Source organism: Littorina saxatilis, linkage group LG13 (genome assembly GCF_037325665.1).
Source record: "Littorina saxatilis isolate snail1 linkage group LG13, US_GU_Lsax_2.0, whole genome shotgun sequence".
Classification (NCBI taxonomy): domain Eukaryota; kingdom Metazoa; phylum Mollusca; class Gastropoda; order Littorinimorpha; family Littorinidae; genus Littorina; species Littorina saxatilis.
In genome coordinates this window covers 36,419,135-36,437,434 of record NC_090257.1, presented here as the reverse complement: position 1 = coordinate 36,437,434, position 18,300 = coordinate 36,419,135, and the positions used below count along the sequence as shown (strand labels likewise).

Below are 18,300 nucleotides of genomic sequence, written 5' to 3'. Positions count from 1 at the left end.
CAGAAACCATGCATTATTTATAACTACTGCTGCACAAATTGCAAAAGGTAATCATTCACAACGCACAATAGTTCACTATTTTCTGTGCCAGGCGCGCGGCGGAGGAGAGAGTTTTCGCTGGCTTCATGCTTCACGGCATCAAGAAGTCTTCCCTGGTGGTCTTCGAAATCTGCAAGCCCACTGGAGACTGCAAGAAGGCCGGCGAGTTCTATCTTCTGGGAGACGAGTATGAACTGCCGTGGGAGTTTGACAGGTGCGGGTTTTCTTCTTGAGTTTGTGAGTCAATGGGGAGGAGGTTTGGGATGGAGTCGGTTGAGGTAGGGTTGGAGGACGTGTGTGTGTGTGTGTGTTTGTGTGTGTGTGTGTGTTTGTGTGTGTGTTTGTGTGTGTGTGTGTGTTTGTGTGTGTTTGTGTGTGTGTTTGTGTGTGTGTGTGTTTGTGTGTTTGTGTGTGTGTGTGTGTGTTTGTGTGTGTGTGTTTGTGTGTGTGTTTATGTGTGTTTGTGTGTGTGTGTGTGTGTGTTTGCGTGTGTGTGTGTGTGTGTGTGTGTGTGTGTGTGTGTGTTTGTGTTTGTGCGCTCGCGCGCGGGTGTGTGTGTGTGTATGTGTGTGTGTTTGTGTGTGTTTGTGTTTGTGTGTGTGTGTGTGTGTGTGTGTTTGTGTGTGTGTGTTTGTGTTTGTGTGTGTGTGTTTGTGTGTGTTTGTGTTTGTGCGCTCGCGCGCAGGTGTGTGTGTGTGTGTATACGTGTGTGTGTGTGTGTGTGAGTGTGTGTGTTTGTGTTTGTGTGTGTGTGTTTGTGTGTGTGTGTGTGTGTGTGTGTGTGTGTGGTTGAAAATGTATTGATGTTCAGATCTTAAGCTATTTAGAATCTTTATGGTCGTATAACACGCTAAAAGGATTGAATCACTTTCTTTTAATCAGAAACACATTTCCAAACAAAAATAGAGAGACCGAATCTGTGTGTCTTGTTGTTGTTGTTAGTTGTTGTTGTTAATTGTTGTTGTTGTTGTTGTTGTTGTTGTTGTTGTTGTTTGTGACCCGTCGCGATATAACCTTCGTGGTTGAAAACGACGTTAAACACCAAATAAAGAAAAGAAAGTCTTGTTTGTCTTACTGATTAGTCTTTGTTGGCATATAGATATCATTTGAATCTGATTTGGTCAAAAACGTTCATTGTAGCAGAATATATCATAGTCTTTTACAAAGACTAAGGTTATAACAAAGTTAATAGTTTTTGAATTTGACCAAACCTAGACTGACAATGTAACACTGCCGTGAAACGAGTCTGAGAAATATATCACTGCCTCGAAACTAGTCTGACAATGTAACACTGCCTTGAAACTAGTCTGACAATATAACACTGCCTCGAAACTAGTCTGACAATGTAACACTGCCTTGAAACTAGTCTGACAATATAACACTGCCTTGAAACTAGTCTGACAATGCCTTGAAACTAGTCTGACAATATAACACTGCCTTGAAACTAGTCTGACAATATAACACTGCCTTGAAACTAGTCTGACAATGTAACACTGCCTTGCAACTAGTCTGACAATATAACACTGCCTTGAAACTATTCTGACAATATAACACTGTCTTGAAACTAGACTGACACTGTAACACTGCCTCGAAACTAGTTTGACAGTGTGACACTGTCTTGAAACGAGTCTGACAATGTAACACTGCCTTGACCAGATTGTTCAAGTACGAGATCACCGACCAGCTGTCCGAGTTTGGCCTGGAGCCGCTGGACAACTACGAGGTCAAGTACGAGGTGTTCGACCTGGCCGGTGCGTCTCTCGGAACTGACATCTTCGGCGTTCCCACCATCGTCCAAACCGAGGGACCCGGTAGGCATTTGGCTTATAGACAAACATTCTGTATATTAAGTTTTAAAAATAAGTTGACACAGTACACTGTGTCCGACCCGGATCATGACGTCTTCGGCGTTCCCACCATCGTCCCAAGGAATTACTACTGTGCAGTAAGTGCGTATGCTCAGCAAATTGCATAGTAGTAATTCCTTTGAAATAGTACGCGCACAAATTCACACCATAGTTTGCTGAGCATACGCACACATTGCCATAATCCATAAAATAAAACACGTTTAAAAACTCCATGTTTCAAACTGTACAGGTCACGTGGCGGGCAGTCCGTACTTCAAGGAGGTCCAGGCGTCTGCCCACGTCCGTCGCAACATTGAGGATCTGACGGAGGGAGAGACTGAGAGCTTGAGGTCCGCTCTACTCAAGATGGAGGAAGACGGCAGCTTTGAGGCTATTGCCAGGTCAGTGTGTTGCGTGTACTTTGTTGTACTGTTCGTCTCACTGTTGAATCTTTAAAACATAAGGCATAAGATAAGTTATTGTCCATACAATTACACAATGGAATGAAATATGTGGTTCATCCGCTCTTAAACAACCAAACAACATAATGACAACGACCGAAAAACATCAAAAACACATTGCACAGTAAAAACATCCTAGGGGAATGATAAAAGCTATGCAGTTAGTCAACTCTATACATCGACCTCAATTGTCTGCGTTAACAGAAGTTTAGTGTAATTTTATTCTGTTTGTTTTGTGACTGGAGATTGTCTCACACTTACCGAACTGAATGACAATTCGCCATCCACCTCCCCCCTCCTCCCCCTCTCCCACCCCCTCACTACCTTGCCCCCCCCCCTCACCCCTCCCTCACCCCTCCCTCCGCATGTCATGGCCACACTGTAAAACATTCTGCTGTCTGTTTTCTGCCCAGGTTCCACGGGTACCCCGGCCTTTGCCACCCGGACGACGACGCGACAGGGAAGAAGGCTTGCTGTGTGCACGGATCCCCCACCTTCCCTCACTGGCACAGACTGTACGTGGAACAGGTGGAGAACACCCTGCTGGCCCATGGCTCAGCGGTCTCCGTGCCCTACTGGGACTGGACCCAGCCCATCAAGGAGATCCCCGACCTTATCGACGCTCCCACCTACTTCAACTCGCGCAGCCAGACCAAGGACCCCAACCCCTTCTTCAGGTGGGTGCATGCTTGGGACGGGGAGGATTGGGATAGGGGCTTAGAGGGGGGTGGGAGTGATGGTTGATCGGTTATCCAGACCAGACGGGCGAAGTAGCGCAGTGGTAGGACGTCGGCCTCCTAATCAGAAGGTCGTGAGTTCGAATCCCGGCCGCGGCTGCCTGGTGGGTTAAGAGTGGAGATTTTTCCGATCTCCCAGGTCAACTTATGTGCAGACCTGCTAGTGACTTAACCCCCCTTCGTGTGTACACGCAAGCACAAGACCAAGTGCGCACGGAAAAGATCCTGTAATCCATGTCAGAGTTCGGTGGGTTATAGAAACACTAAAATACCCAGCATGCATCCTCCGAAAGCGGCGTATGGCTGCCTAAATGGCGGGGTAAAAACGGTCATACACGTAAACCCCCACTCGTGCAAAAAACACGAGTGTACGTGGGAGTTTCAGCCCATGAACGCAGAAGAAGAAGAAGAAGAAGAAGAAGGTTAGCCAGACCAACGACCCAACCCCTTCTTCGGGTGGGTGCTTGGGACGGGGAAGATTGGGAGAGGGGCTTAGAGGGGGGAGGGGGGGGGGTTGATTGGTTCTCGGAAGTTGACTTCCCTTCAGCCTGGAAATTGTAAAGCAGTTCTAAGCAGGGTTTAACCCTGGATTTATGCGCTCTAGAAGTATTATACATTATTATCATTATTATTTTTTGGCTATGCTGGGCCGATTCTATTTTGTTTCCTTTCTAGAGGGAGGAATACGGTGTTGGGGTAAGGGAAGTATGAATAATGGACCGAAATAGCACAACATGACAATATTGATCAATACAAAGAACATTTCTGCCCTTCAGTTGCAGTTGACATTTTTTGTCCTTGACATTACCGAATGGAGCCGTAAGTGGTAGACATTTGTCGCATTTCGTTGAAGTATTTTGGGACCGAATTTTGTGACGGAATTTTGAGACAGAAGTTTGGGACAGAAGTTTGGGACAGAATTTTGGAACAGAAGTTTGTGACAGATTTTAAGGGCCGTAATGGCCATACACGTTTTGGTAATCTTTGCAAAAGGTAGTCCGTCTTTGGCTTCCCCTTTTCCCTGTCCAGAAAAAGTTCCCAGGATACAGTCATCAGTACCCACAAAACAATATTACTCGTTGCAGGTGGAAGATCAGCGGGCTGGACGAGTACACGACACGCGACCCTCGCCCGGACCTGTTTGACAGCTCGTACTTCCTAGACAACGTCCTGCTGGCTCTGGAGCAGACCTCCTTCTGCGACTTCGAGGTGCAGTTTGAGATCATCCACAACGCGCTCCACTCGTTTCTAGGCGGGCGTGGCAAGTTCTCCATGAGCAGCCTGGACTACTCGGCCTTCGACCCCGTCTTCTTCCTGCACCACGCCAACACCGACAGGATCTGGGCCATCTGGCAGGCGCTGCAGAGGTGAGTAGAGTAGCTGGGGAGACTAGGTGTTGGGCCATCTGGCAGGCGCTGCAGAGGTGAGTAGAGTAGCTGGGGAGACTAGGTGTTGGGCCATCTGGCAGGCGCTGCAGAGGTGAGTAGAGTAGCTAGGGAGAGTAGGTGTTGGGCCATCTGGCAGGCGCTGCAGAGGTAGGTGGAGTAGTTATGGAGACTAGGTGTTGGGCCATCTGGCAAGCGCTGCCGGGTTAGGTGGAGTAGCTGGGGAGACTAGGTGTTGGGCCATCTGGCAGGCGCTACAGAGGTGAGTAGAGTAGCTAGGGAGAGTAGGTGTTGGGCCATCTGGCAGGCGCAGCAGAGGTGAGTAGAGTAGTTGGTGAGCCTAGGTGTTGGGCCATCTGGCAGGCGCCCCAGAGGTGAGTAGAGTAGCTAGGGAGACTTGGTGTTGGGCCATCTGGCAGTTGCTACAGAGGTGAGTAGAGTAGCTAGGGAGACTAGGTGTTTGGGCCATCTGGCCGGCGCTACAGAGGTGAGTAGAGTAGCTAGGGAGAGTAGGTGTTGGGCCATCTGGCAGGCGCTGCAGAGGTGAGTAGAGTAGCTAGGGAGAGTAGGTGTTAGGCCATCTGGCAGGCGCTGCAGAGGTGAGTAGAGTAGTTAGGGAGACTAGGTGTTGGGCCATCTGGCAGGCGCTACAGAGGTGAGTAGAGTAGCTGGGGAGACTAGGTGTTGGGCCATCTGGTAGGCGCTACAGAGGTGAGTAGAGTAGCTAGGGAGACTAGGTGTTGGGCCATCTGGTAGGCGCTGCAGAGGTGAATAGAGTAGCTGGGGAGACTAGGTGTTGGGCCATCTGGCAGGCGCTGCAGAGGTGAGTAGAGTAGCTTGGGCGACTTGGTGTTGGGCCATCTGGCAGTTGCTACAGAGGTGAGTAGAGTAGCTAGGGAGACTAGGTGTTTGGGCCATCTGGCAGGCGCTACAGAGGTGAGTAGAGTAGCTAGGGAGAGTAGGTGTTGGGCCATCTGGCAGGCGCCCCAGAGGTGAGTAGAGTAGCTAGGGAAACTAGGTGTTGGGCCATCTGGCAGGCGCTGCAGAGGTGAGTAGAGTAGCTAGGGAGAGTAGGTGTTGGGCCATCTGGCAGGCGCTGCAGAGGTAGGTGGAGTAGCTGGGGAGACTAGGTGTTGGGCCATCTGGCAGGCGCTACAGAGGTAGGTGGAGTAGCTGGGGAGACTAGGTGTTGGGCCATCTGGCAGGCGCTGCAGAGGTAGGTGGAGTAGCTGGGGAGACTAGGATCTGGGCCATCTGGCAGGCGCTGCAGAGGTGAGTAGAGTAGCTGGGGAGACTAGGTGTTGGGCCATCTGGCAGGCGCTACAGAGGTACAGGTAGAATAGCTGGGGAGACTAAACGTTAGATCATCTGGCAGGCGCTGCAGAGGTAGGTAGGTAGAGTAGCTAGTGAGACTAGGTGCATGAACTATTAGTATTAACGTGTTGGGGAAAGAAATGGATGTGTTGCTGATTCTGGGGATACTTCCCATGGTGAAACATAGAAAAATAAGTCATGGACGTGTGCATTCTGAGGTAGACCTTCTACTGGTTCTTGTTCTTGTTCTTTTTGTTCTTGTTCTTGTGTTCTTTTTGTCCTTGTTCTTGTTCTTGTTCTTGATCTTCTTGTTCTTGTTCTTGTTCTTCTTCTGAGAGAGAGAGATATTACTGAATGTGTTCGTTTAAAAGAGATAACAGGCAGGGTTAGATGCGCTGAACACAATTTTTAATGTCCATGTATTCATGTTTATTTCAAATATTAGTTATTTGTATCGTTGTTGTTCACGACCACTCTGCGTGCAGGTACCGAAGTCTGTCCTACGAGGAGTCCGACTGCGCCCTCAACCTGATGAGGCAGCCGCTGCATCCTTTTGACGACAAGACGCTCAACGAGTTTGACCTGACCGATGCCTACAGCCGGCCTGTTGACGTCTTTGACTACAGCAGTCACTTCAACTACCACTACGACAACCTCAACTTCAACTCCTGGACCATCCCGCAGCTGGAGGAGGTGCTGAAGAAACAGAGGTGGGCGTTGTGTGTCTGCTGCTGCTGATGTTGTCAGACTTGATAGTAATGCAGTGGAACCCCCCCCCCCTTTTAAATCTTAGAAAATCAGATCTTAAAATGAAAAGTGTCTAAAAAAAATGGAGGTTAATTTACAGAGGTCATGAAAAGAGCATCTTAAAAAGGTGGTAGTCTTAATTAGGGCGAGTCTTAAAAAGGATGTTCCACTGTAACAGTGAAACTAATAGTTATAACGAGGGTTTGTGGTTTTCTGAGTCTTGCCACGAGTCGTTCTAAAGAAGAAGAATGAAACGGGATGGAAAAAAGAACAATAGTTGAACGAACAATGAAACTTGATGATTTAGTTTGAACAAAAAGCAAGCAAAACAGAGTATAGTTGTGACTAGATCAGAACAAAGACATTGTACCGTAGCAGAATATGACCTATTGCGGACGACGAAGCCCAATTAAACCAGTGATCGTATATGCCTTTATCACGTGCTCAATTTTCTTGTCGGTTCAGATCACGCGACAGGCTGTTTGCCGGATTCCTGCTACACAACATCGGTACCTCTGCTGACGTGGAGATCTATGTGTGTGTTGACACTGGCAATGGCGGCAAGAGCTGTGACCATCCCGCCGGCAAGTTCGCGCTCTTGGGAGGAGAATATGAAATGCCCTTCACCTTTGACCGTCTTTACAAGTAAGTATATTGAAACTTCAGGACCAGATTTCAGCATCAGACAGACGGAGGCAAAGGCTAGTTCACACATACACAAACATTATAGTCAATTGAGGTCCAGCTTTTACCATGTCAACTGTTGTGGGGCAACTCAATTATATTTTTCATTCCGATTTATAATTTAGAACCTCAATAACCATGTCGTCAAAGGGCTGTACACTGTTGCGTTAAACGTTCATGGTGGGCGGGGGAAGGGGGAGAGGGAGAGGGCAAGTGCTGGGGGAGGGGGGGGGGGGGGGGGCACTGAACCACTCCATAACCAAATGTAAGCACAGATGTATATCATAATAACGCATTTTGGTTAGGGCCATGCTTTCATACTGGAGCAGGTAATGTCTGTCACTTTGGATGTCTGTGTATGATATTTGAGACCCTCCACCACGAAATGAGTCGCATGTCACTTCGCGCGGTTCTGCGCTAGGCTTAATACAAGTCCGGGGGGTGTCTGGTAACGGTGTGAGGGTCACCTTAGTCACAGGCTTATAACTCAAACAGTTTTCGCTCTTTTCTAAAACGATCTTCACCACTGGATAGAGCATAAAAAACTCTTTAGGAAAATGTAAAAATATGAAAATCATGCAAAGGTGACATGCCACTCATTCCGTGGTGGAGGGTCACATTTGAGGTTTGCTCAGCATAACTCAAGGTCGCTGTCTTGATGTTCCAGGTTCAACATGTAACCCTTCTGATGCCCGATTCCACATTGTGTTATTTTACTGTGACAACTTTGTAGTCTGCATTAACTCAATTCGTTTCAGATTTGAGATCTTTTATTTGTGTCACGATATTACAGTTTGTACATGTCATCGCGTTGATTCCGGACCTGTGATTCTATAGCTTTCGTGACATTGCAGGTTTGACATTTCGGACACTGTCCGCAAGCTTGGTCTGCGACTGGACAGCGCGGCGAACTTTGACCTTCAGATCAAGATCCGCTCCTTCAACGGATCCTACATCAACACTGACCTGCTCAGCAAGCCCTCCATTGTCTTCCTGCCTGGCGACGGTAAGAGTCTTTAAAGACAAACATTTTCTCCTGTAGTCTACCTCAGATTTGTCCCGATTTTACATTCGCTACTGATATCCTTCGACGTACACACGAACAATCACCAATCCGGCTGACTCATGTGCGGTGTAAACATTTTTGTTGTTGAATTAATTTCACAGTTTGACAGTGTAACTAAAAAAAAAATCAACAACAAAACTAGCCACTCTGTGCATTAAGTAGTAATTGGCGCTTGGTTTTTGGTATTATGTTCCGGTGGAAGGATGCTCTTATGTCTCATGTAAAATCCAGGACAGATTCGATTTGGCGGTACAGGGTCACTTACACGAAGAGGATGGCCCATTAAGATGAACGGTTTTTAAATTCGATTTGGCGGTACAGGGTCACTTACACGAAGAGGATGGCCCATTAGGATGAACGGTTTTTAAATTCGATTTGGCGGTACAGGGTCACTTACACGAAGAGGATGGCCCATTAAGATGAACGGTTTTTAAATTCGATTTGGCGGTACAGGGTCACTTACACGAAGAGGATGGCCCATTAAGATGAACGGTTTTTAAATTCGATTTGGCGGTACAGGGTCACTTACACGAAGAGGATGGCCCATTAAGATGAACGGTTTTTAAATTCGATTTGGCGGTACAGGGTCACTTACACGAAGAGGATGGCCCATTAAGATGAACGGTTTTTAAATTCGATTTGGCGGTACAGCGTCACTTACACGAAGAGGATGGCCCATTAAGATGAACGGTTTTTAAATTCGATTTGGCGGTACAGGGTCACTTACACGAAGAGGATGACCCATTAAGATGAACGGTTTTTAAATTCTATTTTAAGGTTTGACCTAGGAATCGAGTGTATCGTAAATAAGGGACTTAGGAAAATTAGTTATAAGGCACAAAAAAAAAAGTCTGTTTACGGTATCCCGACCGACCCTATGTTTTCGCGCGACCCATTTGGGTAAAAAAAAAATAAAAAAAAGTCTTTGTTTTTTTGCAAAATAACTTAGAGAAAAAATAATGAATAAATCCCGACCGACCCTATTGTTTTGGCCTATGTTACCGTAAACAGACTTTTTTTTTGGCCTAATGCTCTCAGTGTTTCTTTACAACCGTCGTCATTATTTGCTGAATATGGTCATCCGATTCAACTTTTGTTTAGAAATATAAATAATTTGTTTTGTTTTTACTAATAAAAGCGCGAAGAGCAAACACCACTGAGATTCGCGCTATATTAGCTGTCATTAGTAGTAGTAGTAGTAGTAGTAGTAGTAGTAGTAGTAGTAGTATTAACCGGCATATTCTCATCCTCATAAAACTTATTCATTTCCTTTTCTTGACCGAATCGTGCAAAATGACATGGAACGTCGACTGGTCATGCAGCTCACGAGAAGGGACTGAGCGCCGGGCGACGAACGGGGAATATGACTAAACAAACTAACACTTTGCTTCTAACATCTGCATTAACACTTTCCACCCCACCTATGTTGACCAAGTTTTTTTTAGCCGAGACCAGCTGTGCTGCAGCAGGTCACTCAGAATTGTTCATGTAGTAACTGTGTAGTAACTGTGTATCAACACGCTTGAATGCAGGCGTTAGATCGACGTTACAGGAAGCGACTGAAGCTAACAGTCTGAGCGGATATATCCGTACCTGGTCAGATAGAGCCATATGAGTGGGTACGGATATATCCGTACCTGGGAGACAATGAGTTAAGAGAGGGATACGCCTTAAATGGTGTAGTCTTCAAACGAGGGTTCCACTTGACTGTCTTCCTCCTTCCACCAGGCTTACTACGCCGCCACTCAGACCCAGGAGCTGCTGAAGCCGTTCGGGTTCCCGCCTCCGTGGAACAACGACGAGAAGACCCTCAGCAACGCCCGCCCAATGAGTTAACTTATCTATTAACCTGATTGCAGATCACGTGCAGAACGACGTGGGCCGCACAGAGCGCCGCCTGGTGAGGAAGAGCGTGCGGAACTTGAGCCCCGCTGAACGCCGCTCCCTGGTGCTGGCCATGCGCTCACTGCAGGTAGGTTCACTCCCCTGTTACAGTGGTCCCTTTTAAGACCTCAAACAATGTGAGAAAATCAGGTCTTAAAAAGGAGGGAGTCTTAAAATTAGGGTCAATTTACAGAGGTTATGAACAGAAAGTCTGATGAACATGGTCTTAAAAGGGGGGTTCCACTGTATTCAGCTTCAGCCTTTCCGGCTGTGAAGCAAATGTAACAACAACACAGATAAAAGGTACTCATGCTGATGATACAACGATACTGTTGTAAGCATGACCGTCATATATAACAATTATTTCATAATATTATAGTCCTGTGAAGCTACCCTAATGGAATTACGGTTTCTTGCTCCCTTGGGAAAACGAGCTGCCATACAGTATGCCGCCACCCAGTTTTTACCCATTTTGTTCCTGCATGCTAGTGTTCATGTTTCCAGTCCCTGAGACGTTTGCATGCCCAAGAAATTAGCACGAGGTCGATGCAGATAGGTTACCTTAGGCTTTATTCAGCTTCAGGATTGTTCGGCTTTGAGACAAATATCTTGATAGCACAGGTAAATTACATGCTCATGCTGGTGGCACAGCGACACTACCATGAACATGCCTCCCATGCAGTTGTCACCTGCAAAAGCACATATCAAAATTACATGCGTGTTCTTTCTCTGGGCAAATATTTTATTATTTTTTCTCATATTGAATTTGTGTTGATTTGTGAAATCGAATTTGTATATTGTTTTTATCGAGTCCATTTTGTGGGTACCCTGATTTGAGTTGCTGGCACGTCACCGTATTAGGGAAAACTTCAATCCATAAAGTGTGCCAAAAAGCCAAAAGAATTTTATTTTTTTTAGAGAATACAGAGTTAGAAGAAAATGACCTGGTTATAATCTTGGGGGGGGGGGGGGGGGTGCAGGGTGGGATCGGGTACAAGAAATGGTACAATATTTGATCTACCAGGTTTACATCAAGAATAAAGAAACAACAATCATGTTTGTCAGCCAACTTTACTAATTACAACCTACAATATCTTATCTCTAGGCCGACTCTTCGGCTGACGGGTTCCAGTCCCTGGCTTCTTTCCACGCTCTGCCCCCACTGTGCCCCTACCCCGAGGCCACGGAGCGCTTCGCGTGCTGCGTGCACGGCCAGGCCACATTCCCCCAGTGGCACAGACTCTACACGGTACAGTTCGAGGACGCGCTCAGACGACACGGAGCCACCGTGGGCATCCCTTACTGGGACACCGTGGTTCCCCAGACGTGAGTGATGTCCCTTGGTTTAATCATAATAATAAGGGTATTTATAGGGCGCAAATCCTAAAATAGTTCTAAGCGCCTGAACAGTAATTTATTTTATTCAGATACACACTTTACAAAGCCATGAAGTAAAACAGTATTTTATTCAGATTCACAACTTTACAAAGCCATGGAGTTAATTATATAATTAAAGGAGCACCACTTATAAATGTGGCGGACGATATTGTGGTATCACTTGATTGAATCTACAGATGATCCTAAAATAGTTCTCCAAGCGCCTAAACAGTATTTTATTTTATTCAGATTCACAACGTAACAAAGCCATGGAGTTTATTATATAAGTAAAGGAGCACCACTTATAAATGTGCTCTTGGGGACAAAAGAATATAGTGGCGGACGATATTGTGGTATCACTTGATTGAATCTATAGACGATGTTTGGGAAAAAAAACTCTGTCAAGTTTGTATGGGGTGTGGAAGAGTTATTTCCCTTGTTTTGATAGAAACACTGAGGCAAGCCTACAATTTCACGTGTCGCTTGCCTCATTGTTCCTATGTAAAAGCAAGGATAAGTAAGGGAAAGCTACTCTTCCACTGACCAATTGATTGACTCTCTTTACAAGTGGGTCCTCTAACACGTCAATCAATCAATCAATCAATCAATATGAGGCTTATATCGCGCGTATTCCGTGGGTACAGTTCTAAGCGCAGGGATTTTATTTTTTATCTATTTATTTTTTTTTAAATTGGATGCGCTCTCTTCCGTTCTCCATTTTCCAGACCGGAATTTTACAAACTAGCCAACTTGTGGGAATTCTAGCTACATAGCAAGCGACAGAATCAGGTTCAACGTTAAGCAAAACAAGAAATGACAAAAAAGCCCATTAATTTTGACACAAGTGAAATGACACGATGTTATTGAATTCTTTGTTACTTCCACCACAAGCACCATTTTTAGGCTACCGGCACGGTTGGCCTAGTGGTAAGGCGTCCGCCCCGTGATCGGGAGGTCGTGGGTTCGAACCCCGGCCGGGTCATACCTGAGACTTTAAAATTGGCAATCTAGTGGCTGCTCCGCCTGGCGTCTGGCATTATGGGGTAAGTGCTAGGACTGGTTGGTCCGGTGTCAGAATAATGTGACTGGGTGAGACATGAAGCATGTGCTGCGACTTCTGTCTTGTGTGTGGCGCACGTTATATGTCAAAGAAGCACCGCCCTGATATGGCCCTTCGTGGTCGGCTGGGCGTTAAGCAAACAAACAAACACAACATTTTAGGCTAGCCGGTTAGCCTGGCACAATGAGGGATGCTGAAACTATTCTTAACGTCATCACAAGAAATGACTGCATATTAGGTAGGGACTAGTTAAATTAAGGCACAGTGCAGCTCACAGCCTTCGTTTTGCGTTTTTGTTGCAGCTGAGTGCATTTACAGTTCAAAAATCCTCCTATGGTAGTAAAACAAACCCAAAACGACCCAACGACGACATCTGTGAAGCTCGACAGTTTCTTGTTCACGCGAGTGCATAAATTAACCTAGTTATTACGTGGTGTTTGGTCGGAGTTCGATTCAAATGAGTGATTCCGGCCTCCATTTTGTTTTACACAAACTCATGATGACGTCTGACATAGTTTGCTAGTGACGTGTCTTTTTGTGCATGATGTGGTGATCTACCTGATCTAAATTTAGATCCAAAAATAGGCCAAGACCAGCCGGGTCCGAGTACGAAATTAATTCATAAAAAAATCGCAGTTCTTGACTCTTTGGGTGCAAGTCAATGAAACTTGGTAGTTCTTCTAACGGATGCTGCCTGAGGTATGACTAAAAGCCCCAGGGGCTCCGTGCACCTGGATTTGACAAGTTCGGTACCTTTAATGCACTAAAAACAATGATAGAGTGGGAGCCTCCTATTTTCATGTTGTAGGACCCTTCCCCCCTTCTTTACCGAGGGTACCTGGGACGACCCCCTGTTCCACTCCAACTTCCCCAACCCCTGGGCCGGAGCGGCCATTGACTTTGCCGGCGAGAGTATTCACCGTCAGATAGACACGGAGGAGCTGGGTAGGAAGGGACCCAAGGGATATGACACGTGGTCATGGAAACAGTATCTCTACGCCTTGGAGCAGGAGAACTACTGTGACTTTGAGGTTAGTTTGTCAATGATGGGTGTTTGAGTGTGTGTGTGTGTGGCACTTACGGGGGTTGATGCTTGCCGAATTTTGCCGACTTTTGACAACAAGCGGGGATGCTCAGATAACGACACAATGCTTTTAGCTCTTAAAAGTGCATGCTCAGAAATTTACCCAATGCATGGTTTCCCCTTTTTTTCCAACGCTTTATATTAGCTTTTAGAAAAAAATGACACGTTTGACCATTAAGGAACATAAATTGCAGTCCTAGAGTGTACTAATATATTGGTGCAGGTGAATTTTGGAATTGCTCAAAACGCCTTACACATGGACAATTGGAACCCCTCAATCAAAAGTGTCTTTAAGTCCGCGATATTCACGGTACTTTGTTGGTCACAGGTGCAGTTTGAGATTGCTCACAACGCCATCCATAAGTGGACTGGCGGCAGTCAGGTGTACAGTATGGGTCACCTGCATTTCGCGTCATACGACCCCGTCTTCATCCTGCATCACTCCAACACTGACAGAATCTTCGCTCTCTGGCAGGAGCTCCAAAAATACAGGTACGTCTTTAGTGTTTTGGTTGGCGGCAAGGGTGGGGTGTGTGGGTTGGTGTGTTGGTGTGTTTGTGTGTGTGTGTGTGTGTGTGTGTGTGTGTGTGCATGTGTGTGTGTGTGTGTGTGTGTGTGCATGTGTGTGTGTGCATGTGCATGTGTGCATGTGTGTGTGTGTGTGTGTGCATGTGTGTGTGTGTGTGCATGTGTGTGTGTGTGCATGTGTGTGTGTCTGCCTGCGTGTCTGTGTGTCTGTGTCTGTCTCTCTATCTGTCTGTGTGTTGGTATGTTTGTGTGTGTGTGGTTATGTTTGTGCATGAATGATTGCGTGTGTGTGTGTTGTGTTTGTGTATGTGTGTTTGTGTGTGTGTGTATGTGTGCGTGTGTATGTGTGTGTGTGTGTGTGTGTGTGTTTGTTTGTGTGTGTGTGTGTGTGTGTGTGTGTGGAGCTGATGCAGTGTGTCTGTCTGTCTGTCTGTCTGTCTGTCTGTTTGTCTATGTTTGTGCCTGTGCCTTTGTGTGTATCTCTGTGTGTGTGTGTGTGTGTACCTTTGTTACAGTATGCATGTTTTAAAAACACTGTTGTAATCAAGGCTAACCCAAAGCCTCACTATGTAATGTTACCAGAGGCCACGACCCCAACGAGATCAACTGCGCCCTGGAGCTGATGCAGGAGCCGTTGAAGCCGTTCAGTTTCGGCGCCCCCTACAACCTGAACCCCACCACCAAGGAGTACTCCCGGCCCGAGGACGCCTTTGACTACCAAGGTCATTTCAAGTACGAGTACGACACTCTGGAGCTTCAGGGTCTGGACATCGTGCGGCTACAGGACTACATCAACCAGCGCAAGGTTCGCACTGTTTAGTTTTCGTATGCTGGGTTCTGAGAAACAAAGGGACGTAAGCGACCCCTCTAAATGCGTGGGGCATGTGAAGAAGAGTAAGTGAGAGTTGTATGCGGAACCAATCTCCTAGTACGTGATAGAATAGCAATCATTGAAATTAGCGAGCGACTTTTATTCTAAAGAAAAATAAATACAGAAATATTTGTAAAAACTAAAACAAACTGATGGCAGCAAGCTCATATGTTTTCCTCATTCTCCAAGGCACTCTAACTAATTAAGATAATTCTCTCGTTTGTTAGGCTAATTGTGTGCTGAGTATGATCCTGAGTGTGTCTTTGCTGTTATGGTCTGTACAGGTGCGAGCGGTGAACTGATTACAGAGGTATCTGCAACACTATATATGCAGTGGTGTTTGAACAGTTCAGTAAAACGCCGTTTTGCGTTTCACGCAAGTTTTGGGTTTAATTTCAAACTGTGGGGGTCCCATATTGAAGATGTGTACTCAGAAACTATAGAGCGACTGATTCCTGCCATAGATGTGTTCGGCGAGTCAAGTTGTATGAATCAACAGTGCACAAGCCCTTTCAGCATGACTTGTGCAGGCGCCGGTTTCATGGGCTAGCATTGCAGTCGGTCAACAGCAGCTGATCGAGTGAAATGCAGTAATGCGACGGCATCGGGTTTCATCAAAAAGATTTCAGTCGGCCGACAGTGCCTCATCGCAAGGAGAGCTGGAGCCGTGTTCATGGACTCACGACCATCACACTGACAATCGGACCACCGCTTCGTCATCCTACTGCGTTTGTCCGAACGGGGAAGGCAGCTCTGTAATCGGGCAACTTCTCGTGTGAAGAAACACTGTCATCCGACTGAAATATAGTTCACGAAACCCGATTTCGTCGGATAAGTGCATGTCACTCGTTCAACTGCAGTTGACCTACTTGTCATGCACTAATCCGACGAAATCGGGTTTCATGAAATATATTTCAGTCGGATGACTGTGTCTCTTCCCTGATGGCTGATGAAACCTCCCCCTGCCCTCCCCCAGCACAGCGTTCGGACAACCGCAGTCGGTTGGCGCCACAGAACTTATATCAGATAGAAGTTCTGTGGTTGGCGCAGCGGTTGTCCGACTGTCAGAGTGAAAACCGCGAGTCCATAAAACCGGGTCCTGGTCTTTATTTATTAAGGAGATTTTCTATAGCGCATAACTAAAAGCACTATGCGCTTTAGAGGTCCTGACAGTACTGGTTGTTGCGTGTCTGTCTGTGTGTTGTAGGAGGAGGACCGCGTGTTTGCTGGCTTCTTGCTGCGCGGTATTGGGACGTCAGCGCACGTGTCTTTCTCAGTTTGTGCCCACGGAACCGATTGCGAGGAGGCCGGATCCTTCGACGTTCTGGGCGGGTCGGCTGAGATGCCTTGGCGGTAAGTACACGGAGGTGTTTACAGACAGGGGAGACGTGCACACTACTTCATATCTCAAAGATACCTCGTGACCTTCTTGTTGCAGTCCGTTGGTTTAAACAATGTTTTATTCAACAATTTATAGATACAATATATAATGACCATGTTTAGAATCAACAACAAGCTATGTTGACAACCGCCTACACAATGACATATACATTGACAAACAGACACATCGACAAAAAAGCCATGTTGATACCCATAAGGAATTCACAATTTATAGATACAATATATAATGACCATGTTTAGAATCAACTACAAGCTATGTTGACAACCGCCTACACAATGACATACACATTGGCAGACAGACACATTGACACAAAAAACATGTTGATAGCCATAAGGAATTAATTCACACACTAATCTATACTTCAGAGTTATCCCGTGATATCCTGTGGAGTTGGGGTGGCCTTTACGCAGAACCACAGAAAGACACAGGCAGACAAACACTGGGTGGTTTTTTTTTAAGAATAGGGGATTCTTTGAAACGAAACTCGTAGAACATACTTTCAGCCACACTCTTCGGAGCTTCCGAGCTTTGCAAAGTTTCTCCCCTCATCAGAGAGTGTGTTTATGCTGTCTTTGCTTATGTTTACAATAATAATTAATCTATGTACATGTTAAAAATGAAGGGTTGGCTTCGCCTTCAACCTTTATCCTTTCGTAATAAAGTTCTGAGTTCTGAGTGTATCGGCGTATTAATATCTTTAACCTATGGTCCTCCAATCTGTTATTACCAATACCATATCACGATGTCAAGCGCCACTCTCACGAAGTTCTCTCCCTTTACAGGTTTGACCGTCTGTACAAGTACGAGATCACGGACGCTCTGGAAGCCAGGGGCATGGACGTGCGTGACGCCTTCCACATCTCAGTGACCATCACGGCGCAGAACCGCACTGTCCTCGACAGCTCGCTCATCCCGGAACCTTCCGTCATCTATGAGCCACACTCACGTGAGTCAGTCACAAATTGTGACAGCGTACAGGGAAAATAAAACGATTTTTACGCCAAATATTAATTGAGCGAAATCGACTTCACGAAGTTCCATGCAAAAAGTTTTGGCACTGAATTTTCGGTAAAAAGACTTTGCAAAGTCTGTGCAAAGTCGGCTTCAGGCTAATTTAAAGACATCCTTAAAGGCGCGATCCTTCCCGTAAACACAGGTCTGCTGACTATTATTATTATTATTATTATTATGAACATTTGTGCGCCTAATCTAAATATAGCCCTAGGCGCTTACAAAATATAAAATACATAGGTATAGGTTACAACACGAGTGGTTTTTGGCTCACGTAAGTGTAGCCTATGCGATGATAAACTTTGTCTGTCTGTGCGTGCGTGCGTGCGTGCGTGCGTGTGTGTGTGTGTGTGTGATAGAAACTTTAACATTTCCGAGTCTATGGATTACGTCAGTCTCGGTCAAAAGTGTTTGACGTGTGTGATAGAAACTATTTGAAGACGTCACATTATGACGTAAGAGGGTTAGACGTCACGCAAAGGAATTACTGAACGTCTCGGTCATTGTTATTGTGAGCGGGCCGAGACTACTTGGCAGATCCAGGGTCTCGCTTTCTTGCACAGTTTCACCTATGCTTACTGTGTGTGTGTGTGTGTGTGTGTGTGTGTGTGTGTGTGTGTGTGTGTGTGTGTGTGTGTGTGTGTGTGTGTGTGTATGTGTGACGGAGTGATTGAGTTTGTGTTACTGTTTGTCGATTTCTTACGTGAGCCTTGAAGGCTTCGCCTCTTGTTTATATGGCTTGTATTTCAGTCAAGACCCAGCGGATGAATATCATCGGGAGACACGAGCCTCTGGCGAGTGGC

General features: G+C 46.1%; 1 protein-coding gene across 2 annotated transcripts in view; it reads left to right on the top strand.

Moving 5' to 3' along the window:
- LOC138945630 (hemocyanin 2-like) overlaps nucleotides 1-18,300 on the top strand; it is a 63,851-nt gene that overhangs the window by 21,776 nt on the left and 23,775 nt on the right. For both annotated transcript variants that reach the window (XM_070317102.1, XM_070317103.1), the window contains 15 exons: nucleotides 92-253; nucleotides 1,696-1,850; nucleotides 2,137-2,287; nucleotides 2,761-3,024; nucleotides 4,170-4,451; nucleotides 6,269-6,493; nucleotides 6,996-7,175; nucleotides 8,069-8,220; nucleotides 10,140-10,252; nucleotides 11,270-11,490; nucleotides 13,410-13,632; nucleotides 14,014-14,177; nucleotides 14,796-15,018; nucleotides 16,292-16,437; nucleotides 17,269-17,432. In XM_070317102.1, coding sequence (XP_070173203.1) covers nucleotides 92-253; nucleotides 1,696-1,850; nucleotides 2,137-2,287; nucleotides 2,761-3,024; nucleotides 4,170-4,451; nucleotides 6,269-6,493; nucleotides 6,996-7,175; nucleotides 8,069-8,220; nucleotides 10,140-10,252; nucleotides 11,270-11,490; nucleotides 13,410-13,632; nucleotides 14,014-14,177; nucleotides 14,796-15,018; nucleotides 16,292-16,437; nucleotides 17,269-17,432 — 2,825 coding nt within the window. The remainder of the gene's footprint in view (nucleotides 1-91; nucleotides 254-1,695; nucleotides 1,851-2,136; nucleotides 2,288-2,760; nucleotides 3,025-4,169; nucleotides 4,452-6,268; nucleotides 6,494-6,995; nucleotides 7,176-8,068; nucleotides 8,221-10,139; nucleotides 10,253-11,269; nucleotides 11,491-13,409; nucleotides 13,633-14,013; nucleotides 14,178-14,795; nucleotides 15,019-16,291; nucleotides 16,438-17,268; nucleotides 17,433-18,300) is intronic.